The 19565-nt window shown below is 45.1% G+C and overlaps 1 protein-coding gene across 13 annotated transcripts in view; it reads left to right on the top strand.

The window, feature by feature from the left end:
* The window catches only part of LOC143688551 (ral guanine nucleotide dissociation stimulator-like), a 43731-nt gene that overhangs the window by 10982 nt on the left and 13184 nt on the right, over positions 1-19565 (top strand). For 5 of the 13 annotated variants that reach the window (XR_013178120.1, XR_013178115.1, XR_013178118.1 and 2 more), the window contains exons 1-3: positions 5038-5306; positions 10696-10832; positions 14345-14466. The exons of 1 other annotated variant lie outside the window; for it this stretch is intronic. Coding sequence is in view for 1 of the 12 variants with exons in the window: in XM_077166628.1 (XP_077022743.1) it covers positions 10817-10832; positions 14345-14466 (138 nt within the window). In the remaining 11 variants the exon portion in view is untranslated. Of the gene's footprint in view, positions 1-4766; positions 4948-5037; positions 5307-10695; positions 10833-12672; positions 14467-19565 lie in introns of those variants that run through there. 7 more of the 13 variants (XM_077166622.1, XM_077166623.1, XM_077166621.1 and 4 more) reach the window with 4 other exon arrangements.

Raw genomic sequence — 19565 nt, 5'->3', positions numbered from 1 at the left:
TTAACATTTGTTTCCCCTATTATTTATTTTTGTTCCATATGTTCTACTCATCTGTTGACAAGGTAGATAAAAGGAGCATCAGACACGAGGTTTTCACAATCACACAGTGACATTGTGAAAGCTGTATCATTATTCAATCATCCTCAAGAAACATGGCTACTGCAACACAGCTCTACATTTTCAGGCAGTTCCCTCCAGCCTCTTGACTACATCTTGAATAACAAGGTGATATCTACTTAATGCATAAGAATAACCTCCAGGATAACCTCTCACTCTGTTTGGAATCTCTCAGACATTGACACTGTCTCATTTCACACTTCCCCCTTTAAGTCAAGAAGGTTTTCTCAATCCCTTGATGCTCAGTTTCAGCTCATCCTAGGGTTTTTCTCAATCCCTTGGTGCTGAGTCTCAGCTCATTCAAGGATTTTGGTCCACACTGCCAGGAAGGTCCACACCCCTGGGAGTCATGTCCCACGTAGACAGGGGGAGGGTGGTGAGATTGCTTGTTGTGTTGGCTGGAGACAGACCTGCCCATTTTGGGGGGAAGGAAATGAAGAAGAGAGCCCACTCCACCCTTCTTTGCAGGAAGAAGAAGGGGCTCAAATGGTCAAGGGGCTGCTTCTAAGTGGCCCTGATGCCTATCGGCCTTAGTGTCACCTTGTCTGTCTCCAGCTGGTCAGGTGGCTTAGCCGTCCCCAGGGAGACTAGGCCAGTCCAGGCAGCCACTTCCTTCCCACCAGTGACCTGGAGCCTCCCAGCCCCAGGCAAGTTCCAGCCCTCAGCCTTTCCTCCTGCCTGGCATGACCCTGCCCCTTGACAGGCTCACCTGCACTCCAGATCTTATACTGCCCCCTTGCCCCCAAAAATAAAAGATGTAATTTGAGATGGATTTTGAAGTGCATGATAGTATTTTTTTTCCCCACTTCTGTCAAAACCTTCCGGGGCATGTTAGCCTGCAGTGTAGGGGTGTCTTCTCACTAGTATAAGGCACTGAGTTAGAGTAAAGCCAGGACTAGCTCACAATTTTGCATCCTAGTTATCAAAGTAGAGAAGTGGACAGGGGTTCCTAATGCCTTTGCCCTCCTTTATGCTCATTCTTTTAATGGAATCATAAGGGAATTTCCTTAGCAGGTGAGGAAATTGTAGGCACATACAGGCCAAAATGTCTAAATCTTGGCTATAAGAGGAAGTTGTTCCCAACTTAATGAATTCCCCAGCAGAATATTCCTTTACAATGATAGTTTCACTTGCTGGCTAAGTAGGGCTCTTAGACAGGTTTTGCACGGGTTTGACTGTTTGATCTTTTGCTAATACTTTAATTGCATTGGTTATTTCTCAATGTTCTTCCAGGGATTTCAGGATTTTGGATCCTGATCTTTTATTTATTCATTTTTTAGCTAACATAGCTGTCACATTTGGTTTGGCCTCTGTCTCCCCCCACCTCTCACATTTCTTTAGTTCATAATTTTCAGAACTGGCAGCCTACCACCTCTATTGTTTTATCTGTCTTATTTAGTGTTCCTACAAGCTTGTTATCAAACAGGAGGTGAAAATCTGCACACTCCTTCTTCACTGCACCTCAATTCTTTTGTTTTTATAACATGTGCTCCATTTCCACCACCATTTCCAGTAGTTCAGTACATACACACTTAAAAGGAGGTCTACACAGTTAATCACGCCAGTGTTCTCTCCTGACAGCAAAGAAGCAGGCCTCCCCAGGATTACTCCTGCTGGACCCTACTCTCTCTAATGCTGTGGACCCAAGAAACAAAGGAGTACTGAGCATCTGTGATTCTGTGCTGTTCTTAGTTTCAGTTCCCTTAGATTTGATTTTCAGGTCAGGGAAGATATTGGGGCTGGGTCCGATGGGCTAATATTTAAAGGATAGGGGGGCTGGGCTGGAGGTTGAGCTTGAGGAAGGGAGGAGAGAAGGCAGAAAGGGATTTTAGCAGCACTTTCAGAAACAGAGAAAAGCAGTCAGCACAGTCAAGGGGAGAAAACTGAAGCAGCCAGTGGAAGCACAAGCTTTTTTTTTTTCATTTTGCTGAACTAGGAGCAATTTGTCAAAATATCTCATTTAGCAAATAATTTTAATTTGGGGGCTGTTAATGTTTCTCCTTGAGGTAATTCAATTTAACTTGACCAAAACATCTCCACAGGGGCTAAGTAATTGGGGGTTATTAGAGTGCACCCCTTTCTTTTAGAAAGGAACAAGAACTAGGACCAAAATCAGAAAACATCAAGTGAGAAGTCATCCTTTGCACATGTGCTTCCCCAGACTTGACTGCCTGATTATTTTTCATCATAGCACCAGAAGAACTGGAGAGAAATAATAGTGAATTCTTTTACATGATGGCAAGAAAACTCCATACCAGTGGGCCCGGCAAGATTTCAGCTTCACAAACAGATTTGACATTACCCACAACTCGGCGGGAGTTCAAAGATCCCAGAGGGGCTAGCCAAGGTGGTTGGACGTTAAACAGGAGAAGATGGAACACAAAGAATCCCTGCTAGTTCCAAGCCCTTCCCCGAGCTGCCATCCTGGCATCATCCCGGTGTTCACCTTTGAGACGCACTCTTCACATGCCCACTAAGTCCTTAGTGTTGGAGTTAATTTTTGATTGCTGGGTAAGAAATTACCACCACATTTCAAACAACACAAACTGATGACCTCAGGGTTTCTGCAGGTCAGAAGTCTGAGCACAGTGGTCACCTACTCTGCTCAGGGTGTCACGAAACAGATCAAAGTGTTGGCTGGCTGAGAGCTAATGGGAGTCTTTAGAAGGGAAGCTCCCACACCTTCTCTGGCTGTTGGTAGACACATTTCTTGGTGGTTAGACAACTGACTTCTTCCTTGTGTTGCCACTTGTTGACCAAATTCTGCTTTCAGCCCTAGAGGCCACTCTCAGAGCCTTGCCATTTGGTCCTCTCTATATGACCTCTCATATCTCCAAGCTGTGACCTCATGAAGGATCCAGTCCCCTTTCCAGGCTCATCTGATCAGGTCAAGCCTACCCCAGACATTCTGCAAACTGATGAACTCCATGTCAACCAAGTAGACACCTACTCATGGTAGTGACATCCCATCCAGTCATAAGCTTCTCATGCAGTAAAGGGTAGAAGACCATACAAGGATCAATCACCAAAGGATGGAAATAATGATGCCATATTAGATTTCTGTCTCCAACAGTATTTATAAGGAATACACTCTGGTGTGCCGAAAAGTGGATGTCAGGAGACTGGGGCAAAGCATTGCTGGGATTATTTAAGGAAAATGGGACAAATGTATTTTGCTGAACAGAAAAGTTGTTAGAAGAACAACAAAAAAGCAGTAATAAGATCATTAGGCTAAACTTCATCTGATGAGAGGCATCTGCAGAGTGTTTCTTAGGAGCTCACTGAAGAAGCCTTCAGGATTGGATTCAGACACAAATTGAAAGGGCAGGTGAAACCTCCAATTACCAACCGCCCTTAGCACCGAGGTGACCCCTCTCTTACCAGTTTGGAAAAGTTTTCATTTCTTTTGGGTGAACTCTCACCTCCTCATGTTTATTCAGAAAAGCTTGCTTCACAGCAAGAAAAGTGGGTTTCCTATGACTCTGCAGTTCCTGCCTTGGCCAGTCCTGGTGGGTTCTAGCCACACTGAGCGTTCTAAGCCTCTATTTAAGACCAAGCATTTTTGGCCGCGCAGATGCTCTGCTTAACACTCCCCCTTAGGCCTGCCTTCCCCCAGACTGATTAGGCCACAGCCTCTCCCCCAATCTGTCACCACCTCTTTTGCTGGCCTTCTCCAGGCAGTAGAAAAGCCCAGATTCTATTTTGTCCATGGAGCTGATCTAAGGTTTCCTCCAATCTCCTTATTAGTCAACGAAGCAATAAACCCTTTCTCTTCTCAAAATACAGATAGACTAGAAGTGGTTTCAGTGCACATCAGGCTGATGAGCTCACTTTTGGCAACAGCACAGGTCCAGAAAGTGCAATCATGGCTGGCTGAGAGCATTAGGGAGTATTTACCTACGTGAAAGGTGCAAAGGGTCAAGAGGAGCCATAGATTTGGGATCACTTCACCACCCCTTCTGCCCCAAGGGCAATTCCTCAAGGGCAAGTCAGTGTCCCCACTCTCTCCCTAAGACCCACCACATCACAGTTCTTAGTCTGCACAAAGTAAAATCTCAACAAATAACTGTTTAATGAATAATAATATGTGTACCTGAAATAGCACGTTGAGACATTATTTCGATTTCAATTGTTTTATGATTTGGACAAAACATCAAAGCTAGGTGCTTTCTGAGGAGTGATGTGTTCATGAACCTACTCCTTCAATTTTCTCATTGTTCTTATACTGCCAAAAAAAAAGGATTTGTCATGTATTTCAAAGGTTAAAGGCCTCCCCTTTCAAAGGATGGTTTCTACCGGATCCGTGCTTTCCTCCTTTCTCTCTCCGAGTTCGCTTATTGTCCCAGCCCTCTAAGACTGTGCATGAGAATTCCCGAGTACAGAGCACCTGGAGGCCTGAGTTAGAGATTCTGGGTCAGCAGTGTTCATGGTCCAACTGCCAGGACCAGGGACAGGGCGGCAGGCGCGGGGCCCTCCTGCACTGACTGAACTGAGCCCGCATCTGTGAACTGCCATCTCACCAGCCCAGGACCCTCTCAGGCCCCCACCGCAGCCCGCTCCCCGTCCCGCCCGGCCCCTCCCCACGCCCCCAGAGTCCCCCGCGTCTCCCCTGCAGGGGGCGCCATTGTCAAGATGGCCGCAGCCGGGAGCTCCGCAGAGGCGCCGCCATCGCAGCCGCGGGACCCGCTCAGGCCGCGCTCCTGGCGGTTGCCCAGGGGGCCTCCCACTGGGGCCCGACGAAGCAGAGACCGGGCACCGGAGCAGGAGGCGGGCAGCGCCGGGGAGGCCGGGGTCCCCGCGCCATGGCGGGAGCCTGGGGGCAGCGCCGTGGTGAGGCCACAGCGGGCCAGGGGCGGTTTGGGGGTCAGAGCTGGTCCCCCAGGGCTCAGGGGCTGGGGGCGGCTGGGGGCGGCACTTTCGGAGTCGGTGGGGTCCCTGCTGTGGGCTTTTTGGGTTGAGAAAGTGTTTTCTAATTGGGGTGTTTTTGTGGGCCCCATTGTTTTAAAAAGCAAAGCTTACACATTCCTAGTTTCTAACAGTCTGTTACAAATTTATCAGAGAAGGATGAACATATCAATGAAAAACAGAAACTTGACAGAAGGAAACCTATCAGTAAAGAAGAATTTGCCCTAACCAGTAAGTCCCAAAGAATGCATAAATGATCCAGGGACCAGTGAAAGCCAAATGAGGTAACATGATTTTACTGGCTGATTGAAGTAAAAAAAAAAAAAAAAAAATCAATGATCACTGGGGATGTTGTGAGTACAGTAAAAAAGATGCTCCCAGGTACATAGGTCTGTGATATATGCTTTTGGTAGCCCCTTGAGGGAAAGCAGCTGAGTGCCTCAATCAAACAGGTTTACTACCTCTTCTAATGGAAAATGTCCTCACAGATACATCCCTAAATATTCCATGTCGCTGTTCATTTCAGTATTGCTTTAAATTAACACAAAAGGATTGGAAACCTAAATACAAACTAGGGAGGAAATTTGTATATAAGTTTTCTTAAGATGGAATATTGTGGAAGTATATTCAAAAGAGATGTCTTTCTCAAACTATTTTAATGTGTAAGAACATACACAGAGTTTTAATATTTAGGGTAATATCATGCCATATAGAGACTGATCAAAATTATAAATCTTTCATGTTTTGAATGTCATATATAGTAAATACTATGTCTGCATGTAAATGTATCTTATTTATTAACCAAAATGTATTGAAAATAGGAACTAAATATTCGTAGTAGATGTATTCAATATTGGGAACATGGGTTGCTTTTAGTTTCTGCTTTTTGTTTCATAGATATCTTAAAGTATCTGTAGGGCTCATAGGATGCATTGGTGGAGTCAAAAAGATCCATCTTTAGAAACATAATTCAGTAAAATTGGCATTAGTTTTAACCCCAAACTACCACACTACCCTGTCTGGAATTTATTTTTCTTGGCATATGAAATATCTAAAACCCATTGTCCTTTTTTTCTTGTACCAAATAAACATTTTGCTTTAGTCTCACACGTAAGGTAAAATTTTAAAATATGAATTACCATCTATTTTCAGCACCCTGCAGTAATAACATTCCTTTGTTCTTCCTCATGAAAAATCATTTTTTAAATTTGTACATTTAGTCACTATCATTATACACTCTCGGCATTCCTAGATTATACCATCTCAGTCTTTATCGTCTATCTTTCTTTCTGATTTCATTTGTACCCCCAGCCCTCCTCCCTCTATCATTCTCACATTCAGTTTCATTCAGTGTTTTAACATAATTGGATTACACTTAGATAGTATTGTGCTGTCCATTTCTGAATTTTTACATTCCGTCCTATTGCACAATCTGTGTCCCTTCAGATCCAAATACCCAATATCTTACCCTACTTCTACCTCTTGATGGTCTCTGTTACCAGTGAAATTCCCCCAAGTTTATTCACTCATGTCAGTTCATTTCAGTGAGACCATACAGTATTTGCCCTTTTGTTTCTGGCTAATCTCACTCAGCATAATGTCCTCAATTTATTATGTTTTACAACTGTATAATATTCCATCATATGTATATACCAAAGTTTGTTTAGCCACTCATCTGTTGATGGACAGTTTGGCTTTTTCCATCTCTTTGCAATTGTAAATAATGCTGCTGTAAACATTGGTGTACAAATGTCTCTTTGTGTCCTTGCTCTCATGTCCTCTCAGAAGATACCTAGCACTGGTATTGCCGGATCATATGGCAATTCTCTGTTTAGCTTTTTGAGGAACCGCCAAACTGCCTTCCATAGCGGTTGTACCATTTGACATTCCCACCAAAAGTGGCTAAGTGTGCCTCTTTCTCCACATCCTCTCCAGCATTTGTCATTTTCTGCTTTATTGATAATGGCCATTCTGGTGCATGTGAGATGATATCTCATTTTGGTTTTGATTTGCATTTCCCTAATAGCCAGGGAAGTTGAGCATCTCTTCATGTGCCTTTTGGCCATTTGTATTTCCTCCTCAGAGAAGTGTCTGTTCAAGTCTTTTGCCTATTTTGTAATTGGGTTGGCTGTCTTTGTGTTGTTGAGTTGAACAATCTCTTTATAAATTCTGGATACTAGACCTTTGTCTGATATGTCATTTCCAAATACTGTTTCCCATTGTGCAGGCTGTCTTTTGACTTTCTTGACAAAATTGTTTGATGTGCAAAAGTGTTTAATTTTGAACAGTTCCCATTTATTCATTTCTTTCTTCAATGCTTTTGCTTTGGGTGTAAGTCTAGGAAACTGCCTCCTAGTATAAGATTTATAAGGTATTTCCTTACATTTACTTTTAACAGTTTTATTGCCTTAGATCTAATGTTTAGGTCTTTTATGCATTTTGAATTAACTTTTGTATAGGGTGTGAGATATGGGTCTTCTTTCTTGTGCATATGGATATCCAGTTCTCTAGGCACCATTTATTTATTTTTTTTGTAAAAAAAGTTTTTTATTATTATGTAACATATATACAAAACAAAGAAAAAAATAAAGAAAGAATTTTTAAAGCACACTTCAACAAGGAGTTACAGAACAGATCTCAGAGTAGGCACCATTTATTGAAGCGACTGTTCTGTCCCAGGTGAGTTGGCTTGACCACTGTATCAAAGATCAATTGTCCATAGATGATAGTCTATATCTGAAAACTCTATTGTATTCCATTGGTCAGTATATCTCTCTTTATGCCAGTACCATGCTGTTTTGACCACTGTAGCTTCATCATATGCCTAAAAGTCAGGTAGCATGAGACCTCCGAGTTCATTTTTTTTCTCAGGGTACTTTTAGCTATTTGGGGCACCCTACCCTTCCAGATAAATTTGGTTGTTGGTTTTTCTATTTCTGAAAAGTATGTTGTTGTGAGTTTAATTTGTATTGCATTGAATCTGTAAATCAATTTCGGTAGAATTGACATCTTAACTACATGTAGTCTACAAATCCATGAACACGGTATGCCCTTCCATCTGTTGAGGTCTTCTGTGTTTTCTTTTAACCATTTCTTGTAATTTTCTTTGTATAGGTCTTCTGTCTCCTAAGTTCAATTTATTCCTAAATATTTTCTTCTTTTGGTTGCAATTATAAATAGAATTATTTTCTTGATTTCCCCCTCACATTGTTCATTATAGAAACACTGCAGATTTTTGAGTGTTGATCTTGTAACCTACCACTTTGCTGTATTCATGTATTAGCTGCAATAGATTTGCTGTGGATTTTTCAGGGTTTTCAACATATGGTATCATATCATCTGCAAACACTGAGAGTTTTACTTCTTCCTTTCCAATTTTGATGCCTTGTATTTCTTTTTCTTGTCTAATTGCTCTGGCTGGGACTTCCAACACAGTGTTGAATTAACAGCAGTGATAGTGGACATCATTGTCTTGTCCCTGATCTTAGGGAGAAAGTTTTCAGTTTTTCCCCATTGAGGATGATGTTAGCTGTGGGTTTTTCATCTATTCCCTTTATCATTTTGAGAAAATTCCCTTCTATTCCTATCCTTTGAAGTTTTTCCAACAGGAAATGATGTTGAATTTTGTCAAATGCCTTTTCTGCATCAATCGAGATGATAATGTGGTTTTTCTGCTTAGATTTGTTGTTATGGTGTATTGCATGAATTGATTTTCTTATGTTGAACCATCCTTGCATACCTGGGAATAGTCCTACTTGGTCGTGATGTATAATTCTTTGAACATGTTGGTGGATTCGATTTGCTGGAATTGTGCTGAGGATTTTTGCATCTGTTCATAGAGAGATTGGTCTGTAGTTTTCTTTTTTTTGTAATATCTTTGTCTGGCTTTGCTATGAGGGTGATGTTGGCTTCATAGAATGAGTTAGGTAGCTTTCCCTTCTCTTCAATTTTTTTGAGGTGTTTGAGCAGAATTGGTACTAATTCTTTCTGGGATGTATGGTAGAATTCACCTGTGAAGCCATCTGGTCATGGACTTCTCTTTTGGGGGAGCTTCTTAATGACAGATTTAATTACTTTACTTGTGATTGGTTTGTTGAGGTCATCTATTTCTTCTCAAGTCAAAGTTGGTTGTTCATACCTTTCCAGAAAGTTGTCCATTTCCTCTACATTGTCATGTTTATTAGCATGAAGTTGTTCATAGTATCCTTTCATGACTTCCTTTATTTCTGTGGAGTCAGTGGTTATGTCTCCTCTTCTGTTTCTGATCTTCTTTATTTGCAGCCTCTCCCTTCTTCTTTTTGTCAATCTTGCTAAGGGTCCATCAATCTTATTGATTTTCTTATACAACTAGCATCTGGTTCTGTTGATTTTCTCAACTGTTTTCATGTTCTGAATTTCATGCATTTCTGCTCTAATCTTCATTAGTTCTTTCCTTTTGCTTGCTTTGGGGTTACTTTGCTGTTCTTGCTCTACTTCTTCCAAGTGGACAGTTAATTCCTTGATTTTTGCCCTTTCTTCTTTTTTGATATAAGCATTTTGGGCAATAAAGTTCCCTATTAGCACTGCCTTTGCTGCATCCCATAAGTTTTGCTGTGTTGCGTTTTCATTTTCATTTGCCTCACGATATGTACTGATTTCTCTTGTAATTTCTTCCTTGATCCACTGGTTGTTTCAGAGTGTGTTGTTGAGCCTCCACATATTTGTGAATTCTCTGGCACTCTGATTATTATTGATTTCCAACTTCATTCCTTTCTGATCTGAGAAAGTGTTTTGTATGATTTCCACCCTTTTAAATTCATGGAGACTTGCTTTGTGAACCAGCATATGATCTATCCTTGTGAATGATCCATGAGCACTTGAGAAAAAGGTGTATCCTGCTGTTGTGGGTTGTAGTGTTCCATAAATGTGTATTAAGTCTAGTCCATTTATTGTATTATTCAAATTCTCTGTTTCTTTATTGATCCTCTGTCTAGATGTTCTGTCCAGTGATGAGAATGTGGAATTGAAGTCTCCAACTATTATGGTAGATGTGTGTATTTCTCTTTTCAGTGTTTCCAGTGTTTGCCTCATGTATTTTGGAGCATTCTGGCTTGGTACCTAAATATTTATGATTGTTATATCTTCTTGTTGAATTGTTCCTTTTACTAATACATAGTGTCTGAAACCCATTGTACCTTTAAGATAAAAACAGATGTACCACCTGAATATTTTGGCCCTAACTCTCTATTTTAGTCCAATATTGCATTATGAGTGAGGCTATGTAAGTGAATTAAGTCAATGTGTCTTTAGAAGCTGAGAAAAAGGAACAAGTGATACAGTCTGACAGAGTCAGAATAAACACTGTTTCTTAATTCAACATCTTGCATTGAAAAAAATCAAATCACTCAGGAGCATAGTCCCAGGAAGTTCGAACAGAGAAGCTGCATTCATCTGATGCACTTGCTTTCCCCAGTCACACCAACAAGTTATCACTGAAACACACTTATAACAAGAGATGTTTTGTTCTTCCTCTTCATTAGAAATGAAATGATTCTCCTCTGGTTCTTGCATCCTTTATTATGTTCTATTATAATAACCTGTGCTTTTTTTCCTTTCTAAAGCTTTTCATCAGAAATTGTTGAATTCTTATCTTTTTTATTTGCTCATTTATTTATTGCTATTTCTGTCTTCTAGGTCCCATGAGATCTATAATAGCAGAAATTTGAGTTTTCTTGTTGACCGTCAATGCCAAGATCACAGCATAATGCTTGGCCTATAGAAGACACTGAATAAATAAGAAGAAACTTGCTACTGAATGAAGATACTAACAAGTAATGCTCTTCATATTTTGCCTGGTTCTAGTACTTTCAAATTTAATTTTCACAATCTATGAATCCAATTTCTTTTACCTACAGCATAATTTGTGCCTATCATTTTCTTTATTTTCTCTAAATTTTTTGGCAATCCCTGAAGATAGAAAATTACTACTCTATGAAAATCTGCTCCTGGCCTCAAGGAGCTTCTTCTCCTGGCCTCAGGGAGCCAATAGAGGGACCCCGAGAAGTGGGTAGGGATCAGGAGCCAATGCTTCATCTTCAGGGTAAGGCTCAGGTGTCAGGGCTGGGCTGCTGCCTGGATCTGGCCCCTTGACCTTGAGCAAAGAGCTTCAAACGTTTGCCTGCTAACTCGTTTTGTAACTATTGAGTGCTTACTGTACACAGGCATGGCCCTTGGTGCTGAGCGGTGAACAGTCTATGGGGCAGATAGCCAGACAGACCATGATTGCATGGAAAATGGAAGAATGAATGATTAAATGACTATCAGATGGTGCTGGATGCTAAGAGAAAGAGAATCAGTTGAGGAGACAGTGAGTGCTTAGGGTGCAGATTGCTGGGAGTTGATCTGGGAAGTCCTGATTGACAAGTTCACTCTTCGTGGGGCAACTGAATGACGTGAGGAAAGGAGCCCTTATGGCTGCTGGGGAATGAGCCGACCTGACTGAAAGAACAGCAGGCACAAAGGTCCTGGGGCAGGAACATACTTGGAAACTCTCTGGGGATAATAGTTTTCAGCTCAAAGGGTCAATGTGCTTGCCACTTAGTAAGTGCTCAATAAATAACAGGAGTCGTTGTTCCTCTCTGCAGTTCCTGTCTGGGTGAGGCTGTCTGTACTCTGTGACTTTGGGCCAATGGCTTCATCTCTCTGGGCCTGGTTTCCCAAAGTATACATTGCAGAATGGGGGGTGGTAAACATAAATGATCTCTGAGGGCCCGTTATTTAGTACTGGATGATTTGATGGTTATGAATCACTAACCACACAGGAAAGTGCAGCCACTGCAGTAGAGGTCTTGCTCATGGGGGTTCCTGAGCCAGGGTGGCCGGGGCCAGGCCTCCTCTGGGATCCTGAACCAGGATGGGCTCTGCACATGCACCCCAGGCACCGCGCTCCCACTCAGCCTGCTCTTTGTCTCTCCCTCTTATCTCGGTCTGGGGTGACTTTCTCAGCAGTGATGTGGTTGACTTGATGGCTGGGTTCTGTCTCATCTCCTGCACTCACCTCCAGAGCCACCCATGGGAGATTTGCTCAGACTCTCCTGAGAGCCTCACAGAGAGCTCAACCCTGACCCTCTGCAGACAAGGACACCGAGGCTCGGAGACATGAATGGCTTGGCCACGATCCTGTGGCTTCTGAGCATCAGGGCTAGCTACCTGCTCAGCCAGAATGCTCAGCTCCTGCCCCAGAGGGGAGCAGGACCCAGGCCCATCACCACTGCACCTCCTCGTAGCCATGACAGAAAGTGAGAAACTTCTCTGAACGGGTTTCCTCCTCTGTGAAATCGGACTAAGAACAGTGACCCCCTCAGAGGTTTGGGGGAGATTAGATGAGTCAGTGCAACATAGCATCAGGACATGCATCTGTTGCAGTGAACTCGGGGCCCCGACGGCCAGGGTTCATATGGTGCTCTGCTCTTTCCTACCTCTGTGGCCCTCCCTGCACAGTGACTTTCCTCTTAGTGCCCTGATTTTCTGATCTGTAAAATGGGGTTAATAGCAGTGCATTACTTATTGTTGCCATATAACAAAACTTAGTGTCTTAAAGCAATTTATGATCTAGCAGTTTCTTTAGAGTCAGACATCTGGGTCTGGCTTAGCTATTGCGTTCTGGTTCAGGGTCTCTCAGGAAGTTTGCAGTTGAGTTATCAGCTGGGTCTGAAGCCATCTGAATGTTCGCTCTGGGCCACGGGTCTGCGTCTAACGTTCCGCCCTCACGTGGCCATTGGCAGGAGCCCCTGGGCTGCTCAAGTCACCTCAGACGTAAGTGGCTGGCGTCACCCAGAGAGAGAGAGAGGTAAAGCTGCAATGCCTTTTGTGACTTAGCCTGTAAAGTCGTTGTCACCGCTGCGGTTCCATTGGTCACATAGACCCCGATACAACATGTCGGGTGTAGGCACCACAAGGCGGGGTCTGTGGGGGCGTCCAGAGGGCGCCGCCACAGACAGTGACTTCCTGATAGGACTCCTCTGGGGATTCAATGAAATTATACGTGGGGAACCTGGAAGGCTGTAAATGCTCAGTAATCAGGGGCTGTTAGGATATACTTGCTCCTCTCCTTAAAAGCTTTAGGACCTGAGACCATAGAATGTTTTATCAGATGTTGGGATTTTGACTTTGGGAAGAATACAGATTGAAACACAGAGTTCGAGAAGAGCCCCAACCTGGGGGTCAGGAGACCCAAATTCTAACACCACCCCCACCGCTCATTTGCTAGGTGGCCTCAGGCAAGTGCCTTTCCACTCTGGGCCTCAGTTTCCTCATTCCTGTGAGGAAAAGTGGGTCTTGCCTTAGGTTCTTGACATCTGTGAGAAGGGGGGCACTCAGCTGTTTCCTGAAGGCCCTCCCCTCCCCAGCCTGTTCCTTCCAAACCCACCCCTGCCCTGGCTGAGGGGGCAGCTCTCGGGAGACCGCAAAATCAATGACATTCTTCAGGCCTGCGCCATTCTCACTACCTGGAGGTTTGCTCTGTCACTCAAGTCACGTGTGCCCTTCCTGGCCATATTGGGTTCCTCCTCCATGTGCCCAAACAGGGCAAGACCCGTGGAACCCTGGGCATGGCCTGGCTTCTTCTCCAATCTGACAATCAAGGAATGCCTCTGAGTCTGCCTTGGCCCTTAGCCGACATGCTTGCTGAGAGGTATTTAGGGCCATTCCCCTGTTGCCAGCACTGCTGCCCCCTTGCTCCCTCTGGTGGGGTTGGGTGCTCCTGCCATGAATGTTTTTTCCTCCTTGTCAAAGCCTTGGGCCGGGAGATTTCTAGGCACTTGGTAACAAGAGGAAACATCAGGAGAATGAGCTGTATTCTCTCATTCTGGATCACAACTGGTCTCATTTCTGGCAGCAAAATGATAATTTTGTTGTAGTTGATCTCTCCCCAGTAGGCAAAACCTATGACCCATGCCTGCAGCCCTGTATCCAGCTTGGAAGGTGGGTGTGTGAGAATCTTTTTGCTGGCAGGACCTGTGAAGGAGACAGTGGAGGTCAGAGGTTTGGAATAGCAAACCAGTGGAGCTTAGTAATTGCATGTCAGATGGAAAAGATAAACAAACATAGCCCAGAGCGGGCAGGTTCTTACCCAGTGTCATATAGAATATTGGTGGCAGAGTCAGATTCAGGACCCTTGCTTACTAGTACAAGGTGCTTTCCACATCCCTCTCTCTGTATTCACATCTTCAGCTTTCTAAAGGAAAGACCAGTTCATGGTCTCACCTATATATTTGCCAATATGTTTCTCACATAGTGCATTTTGGTTTAAACTCAAGACTCTTTCCATTGTTCCACCTCACAGATGCCTGCTCATATCTCCTGCTAGAAAGAGAGATGTGTTGTGGTTTCCTGATGAAAGATCTGGATAGAAGATGCTGTAAACTTGACTGGAGCTCCCGGAGGTATTTCTCCTCAGCTGTGCTGGTGTGTTTGGGGCACAGCTCAGGGTCAATTGTAGCTGAAGGCTACGCTTTGCCTCCCAGCCATGGAGCTGTCCCAGGGGCTGGGAAGATACTGTAGTGAATCCTCCTGTCTTGTGCTCAGAAAATCCACTCTCAAGCCCTCTGCAGTCCCTGGCAGGGCAAGCCACCACTTGCAGCCTGTCTTGTGGCCCCAGCCAGGCTACAAGGATAATCCTGTGCAGCGAGGCAGGCAGGCAAACTTGAAAGCTTTGAACTAAAAGGCAACCCCCTTGGTGTCCAGCTCAGGTAGGATTGGGACTGGCCTAAGGCCACACAGACCAGCCATAATTGAACAGTACTTCTAATATGATGCATTTAGGCTTTAGGAGCAGGGAGCAAAACCAAGTGAGGAAACTGAGGCCTTAGCTGTGGTGGTTCTTAGCTGTGGTGAGCTCTTAGCTGGCAGTGTGGTTCCCAGCTCCCTAGCCTTGAACTAGAGCTGTCCCAGGACTTTGGGTGACTCTCGGATCCTTGTGGGGCCTCTGCCTATCCATTTTCTCCTTGCTTCCCGAGGTGACTTGAGTGGATTTCCTAGTGAATTTCAAACGGGCAGGGTGAAAACATACTCGGTATTGTGAGAAAAGGGGGCTGAGGAACCTCAAGAATTTGGGCTGTTTCAAGTGCACTACGGAAGAGGGAGGTTAGACTTGTGCAGAAACTTCCTGACTCAGGAGAATTTAAGCATCATAAGGAAGTCTCCCAGATTCTTCTGTCAGCTCTTTCCAGAGACCATTGAAGATTCCCACATTGGTTCCTAACTAGTGTAGTAATGGCACATTGAAACTTATCAGGTAAATATTGTAAACATCTAATGTCTTCTTCAGTCTAGCTCCTTAAGGAGGATTAGGCAGGGATAATCATTTTGCAGGCCAGAGAACTGAGTCAGAGTTTCTTGTGGTATGTGTTCCAGATCCTCCATGCTTCCCCTGCCCCAGTATAACATCCTCTGGGCCAGGGATGACCTGGAGGCAGGGGGCTGGATCCAATGGTCTTCAGAGGCCTCTTCTGGTTCTGGGGATCCTGCCATGGATGCAGTGACAAGGACCAGCCTTGTCTGCAGCTCTGCTCTGAATTGCTTTAGCCAAGAGAGTAGTGGAGTCTCATTCCTTTGCCATGTTCTGCCTCCTCCTGTTCCTTGTTCCAAGTATGAGGTGTTCAGTTCCCCAGAGGGGCCCGACCTGGGGAAGTGGAGCAACCATGTGGCTGGGGCCCTGGCAGGCAGTGGAGCTCATTCCTTGGGCCTCAGGCCAGGCTGCTGCAGCTCAGAGATCAGGCCTGCAGAGGAGGGCCCCTGTTCCCAGCCCGACTAGCTGGATGGGCATGTGTGTGATACAAGCAGATGCAGCGAGACGGATGGGAGCAGATGTCCAGCTCAGTGCCTGTCTCTCTGATTCTTCTGTCGGCTCTTCCCAGAGATCATTAAAGATTCCCATGTTGGTTCCTAACTAGTGTAGCAATAGCACATTAAAACTTACCCGGTAAATATTATAAACATCTAATGTCTTCTTCAGTCTAGCTCTTTAAGGAGGATTAGGCAGGGATAATCATTTTGCAGGCCAGGGTACTGAGTCAGAGTTTATCGTGGTATGTCTTCCAGATGCTCCATGCTTCCCCTGCCCCAGTATCACCTCCTCTGGGGCAGGGACTCCCTGGATACAGGGCGCTGGATCCGATAGTCTTCAGGGGCCTCTTCTGGTTCTGGGGATCCTGCCATGGATGCAGTAACAAGGACCAGCCTTGTCTGCAGCTGTGCTCTGAATTACTTTAGGCAAGAGAGTAGTGGAGTCTCATCCCTGGGCCATGTTCTACCTCCTCCTGGTCCTTGTTCAAAGCATGAGGCATTCAGTTCCCCAGAGAGGCCTGACCTGGTGATGTGGAGAAACCACGTGGCTGGGGCCCCGGCAGGGAGTGGAGCTCATTCCTCAGCCGGGCCTCAGGCCAGGCTGCTGCAGCCCAGAGCACAGGCTTGCAGAGGAGGGCCTCCGTTCCCAGCCCAACTGGCTGGGTGGGCATGCATATGCTAGAAGCAGATGCAGCCAGACTGATGGGAGCAGATGGGGCACAAGCAGGGGCCACGTGTCCAGCTCAGTGCCTGTCTCTCAGAGATCCAGAAGGGCAAGCACTGGGGGTCCTGGTGTGAGCAGAGCCGCTTGGTGGTGGAGGGAGGGGCAAACTGGTGGGGCAATGGGGCCTTGGGTGTGAAGGCCAGGAGGAGCTCCTAGGGTCTTTCTGGCTCAGCCCATCTATGATTGTTCCAATCATAGGCCTGTTCCAGCACTTTCAAATCTCCTATCTTTTTTCCTAACCATTGTGCACTTAATTCTAAACCCTAGCTTCCCAGAGTTCGTCTCCTGTAGCCCTCCAGAGAAAGGAAGACTGAAGCCAGTGACTGGGGGCCAGGGCCTGAGGTGGACCCAGTCCTCAGCATCAGTAATACCATTCCCTTTCGTGTAGTACAGGGCTCTGATGAACACTTGGGGCACTACAGCTTGCTCAGGTTCACTCTGTTTATTTGGTGTCCAGTCACAGCTAAGGGAGCAGGGTTAGGAGTCAGACTGCCTAGGTTCAAATCCCAACTCTGTTGTTCAACAGCTGTGTGACTTTTGACAATTTCCCTAACCTCTCTGGACCTCAGTTTCCGCATCTCTAAAATGGATCCAATAATGGTGGGACCGTTCCATGACCCACTGGCCTACCTTTGGCTGCATTTTGTTCTGTATGAGTGAATCCTTTGGGATTTTGACCATTCTGCTGGGGTCTCCCTTGCCTATATCTCATTGGTGCCATCACACTGCTGCTGCTGGCCCTGTGCCAACAAGGGCTTAACTTCCCTGTATTCTCTCATTTCGTGCTCATGGCATGCCCACTGTGCAGCAGAGAGAACTGAGGCTTAGAGAGACATCAGGTTGCTCTGGTTCCAAAGTCTCATACGGTAGGCAGGCCTGGCAGCTGGGTCCTCAAGCCAGCCTGGTGTGGCCTCTGATGCAGACCCAGGTGGTCGATACCTGTGTAGGGGCTTCTGGGTCTGAATGGGCATTGCTACCAGGGTGGGTGTCTAGACGGCACTGTCAAGGTTTCCATCATCTTGCCAAGGCTGGATGGAGTTCTTGGGCTGAGGCAGAGGCCCTCTATTACCAGGACTTTTCTAGGGCTTGGGCTGAGCTGAAGCAGTTCTTGGAGATCTCCCAACCTCAACCAGAGCAGGACAGAGGGTCAAGTGGAGCCTGGGGTACCAGGCCTGCCCAAGTCACTAGAAATGACCTTCATTAGAAATGGGAAATTTTCTGTGATAATTTTCTCCACTAATCCTTCTCTTCCTTTTCCCTTCTCTTCTCCTTCTCAGATGCCCACCACGTGTATGTTCTGGGCTTCATATTGTCATTCCATTCCCTGAGACGCAGCTCGTATTTCTCCACCGTATTCCTGTGTTTTCTTTTGTATGAACTATTTCAGATATCCAGTCCTCTAGTTCACTAATCCTTTCTTCTACCTCTTCAAATCTATTCCTGTAGGTTTCCTTTCTTTTTCTCCATCTCTTCTCTTGTGCCTTTCATTCCCATAAGTTCCATGACTTGTTTTCCCAAACTCTTGATTTCTTCTTTATTTTGGCCAATGCCTTCTTTATATCCTCCCTCAACTTATTGATTTGATTGTTGATGAGATTTTTCAAGTCTGTTTGAATGTCCTGAGGTAGTTGTTTCCACTCATGCATCATATTTCAGTTGTTGATATGTTTCTTTGACTGGGCCATATCTTCAGTTTTCTTAGTACGACATGATATTTTTGGCTGTCATCTAGGCAGTTGATTTCCTTAATTAGTGTATTGTGGAGATTGCTTTTCCCTCTTTTAATAAGAATTTTCTTGCTGAATGGCTTTGTCCTCTATCTGTTCTTTGACATTCAATTCAGCTTATTCTAAACCTCTAGCCTTGAATTCCTTGAGGGAGGGATTCCACTTGACGTGGGCACCACCTTTCTGTTGGGGAAGGGCAACTTTCAGAGAATTAACTGCTTTCACCTGAATAGTTATTTTGTCTTTCTAAGAAGCTTAATTTTGCCCTTGCTTGAGCACTTGGAGGCTGAGAAACTGCTTCTGCCTTGATGTGTACTTTGTGTTTTTGAATCCCATGGAACTGGAGACCTTGGGAAATCTCTGCTATAACTTGTCATCAGTTCCCTCATGAACTCATATGTCTTTCAAATCTTTGTAGCACTCATTTGGGGGGACAGAACTTCTTTGTGGTTGGGTTCTCCTACTGGCATGTGAGCAGCATGGGCAGCTTAACCAGGGGCTGTTGCATGGTTATCCTGGCAGAACAAGTAATCACCGAAAGGCTCCTTGACAGGAACAGACCCCCTGACCTCCTCTTAATCACTCTCAAGCCTCCAAAGTCCCATCAATGAATACCCCTTGGGGAAACAAGAGCCCCTTCCCTACTTGATGACACTGATGGGCTTTTCCACAGTGGTGAAGTATGTCCACTATCTATGAAGGTGACGGGAGAGTAGGGGCTTCCAAGTGCCTGGACCAAGATACCTGCTGCTAGGAAACCCCAGCAGAGCCAAAGTATTCCAAGGATTCTCTTCTCAAAGCCTTAGGTGGGGACGAGACCTGGCATGTTTGCCTCAGACCCAGCAGGGGTGAAGGCATTGTAAACTGTTAAAGGCTGAGTACGATGGAGATGAACAAAAAGATCTGAGAATGTGAAGCCCCATTCATGGTCTGTCAGTAGAAGGGGAGACCAGAAGTGAAAGCTACCAGGGCCATAGCACACGTCCTCAAGGGCCCCTGGGTTTGAGGCCAGGAATTTTAGGACCATCTCCACAGTCTGCAACATGATAGAAATTCCACTTGAGTCCCCACTCTTGTTGCACATTAATCTCCCAGGCAAACTTGAACATGGATCTCTGAAAGGGCTCCAGACTCCTTCCTGTAACTAGAGGGTTCCAAAAAACCGTGAAGCCTTGGGCCACAAGTGGCCAACTCTTTCCCCAGGGGCCAGGAATCACCACTGAAAAGGGCAAGATCTGGGGTTTCTCCATGTCTGAGTCCTACCTGCA

The sequence above is a fragment of the Tamandua tetradactyla genome, chromosome 6 (genome assembly GCF_023851605.1).
Source record: "Tamandua tetradactyla isolate mTamTet1 chromosome 6, mTamTet1.pri, whole genome shotgun sequence".
In the NCBI taxonomy this organism is placed as follows: domain Eukaryota; kingdom Metazoa; phylum Chordata; class Mammalia; order Pilosa; family Myrmecophagidae; genus Tamandua; species Tamandua tetradactyla.
The sequence above is the reverse complement of the archived record's forward strand: the minus strand, read 5'-3'. Positions and strand labels throughout refer to the sequence as shown.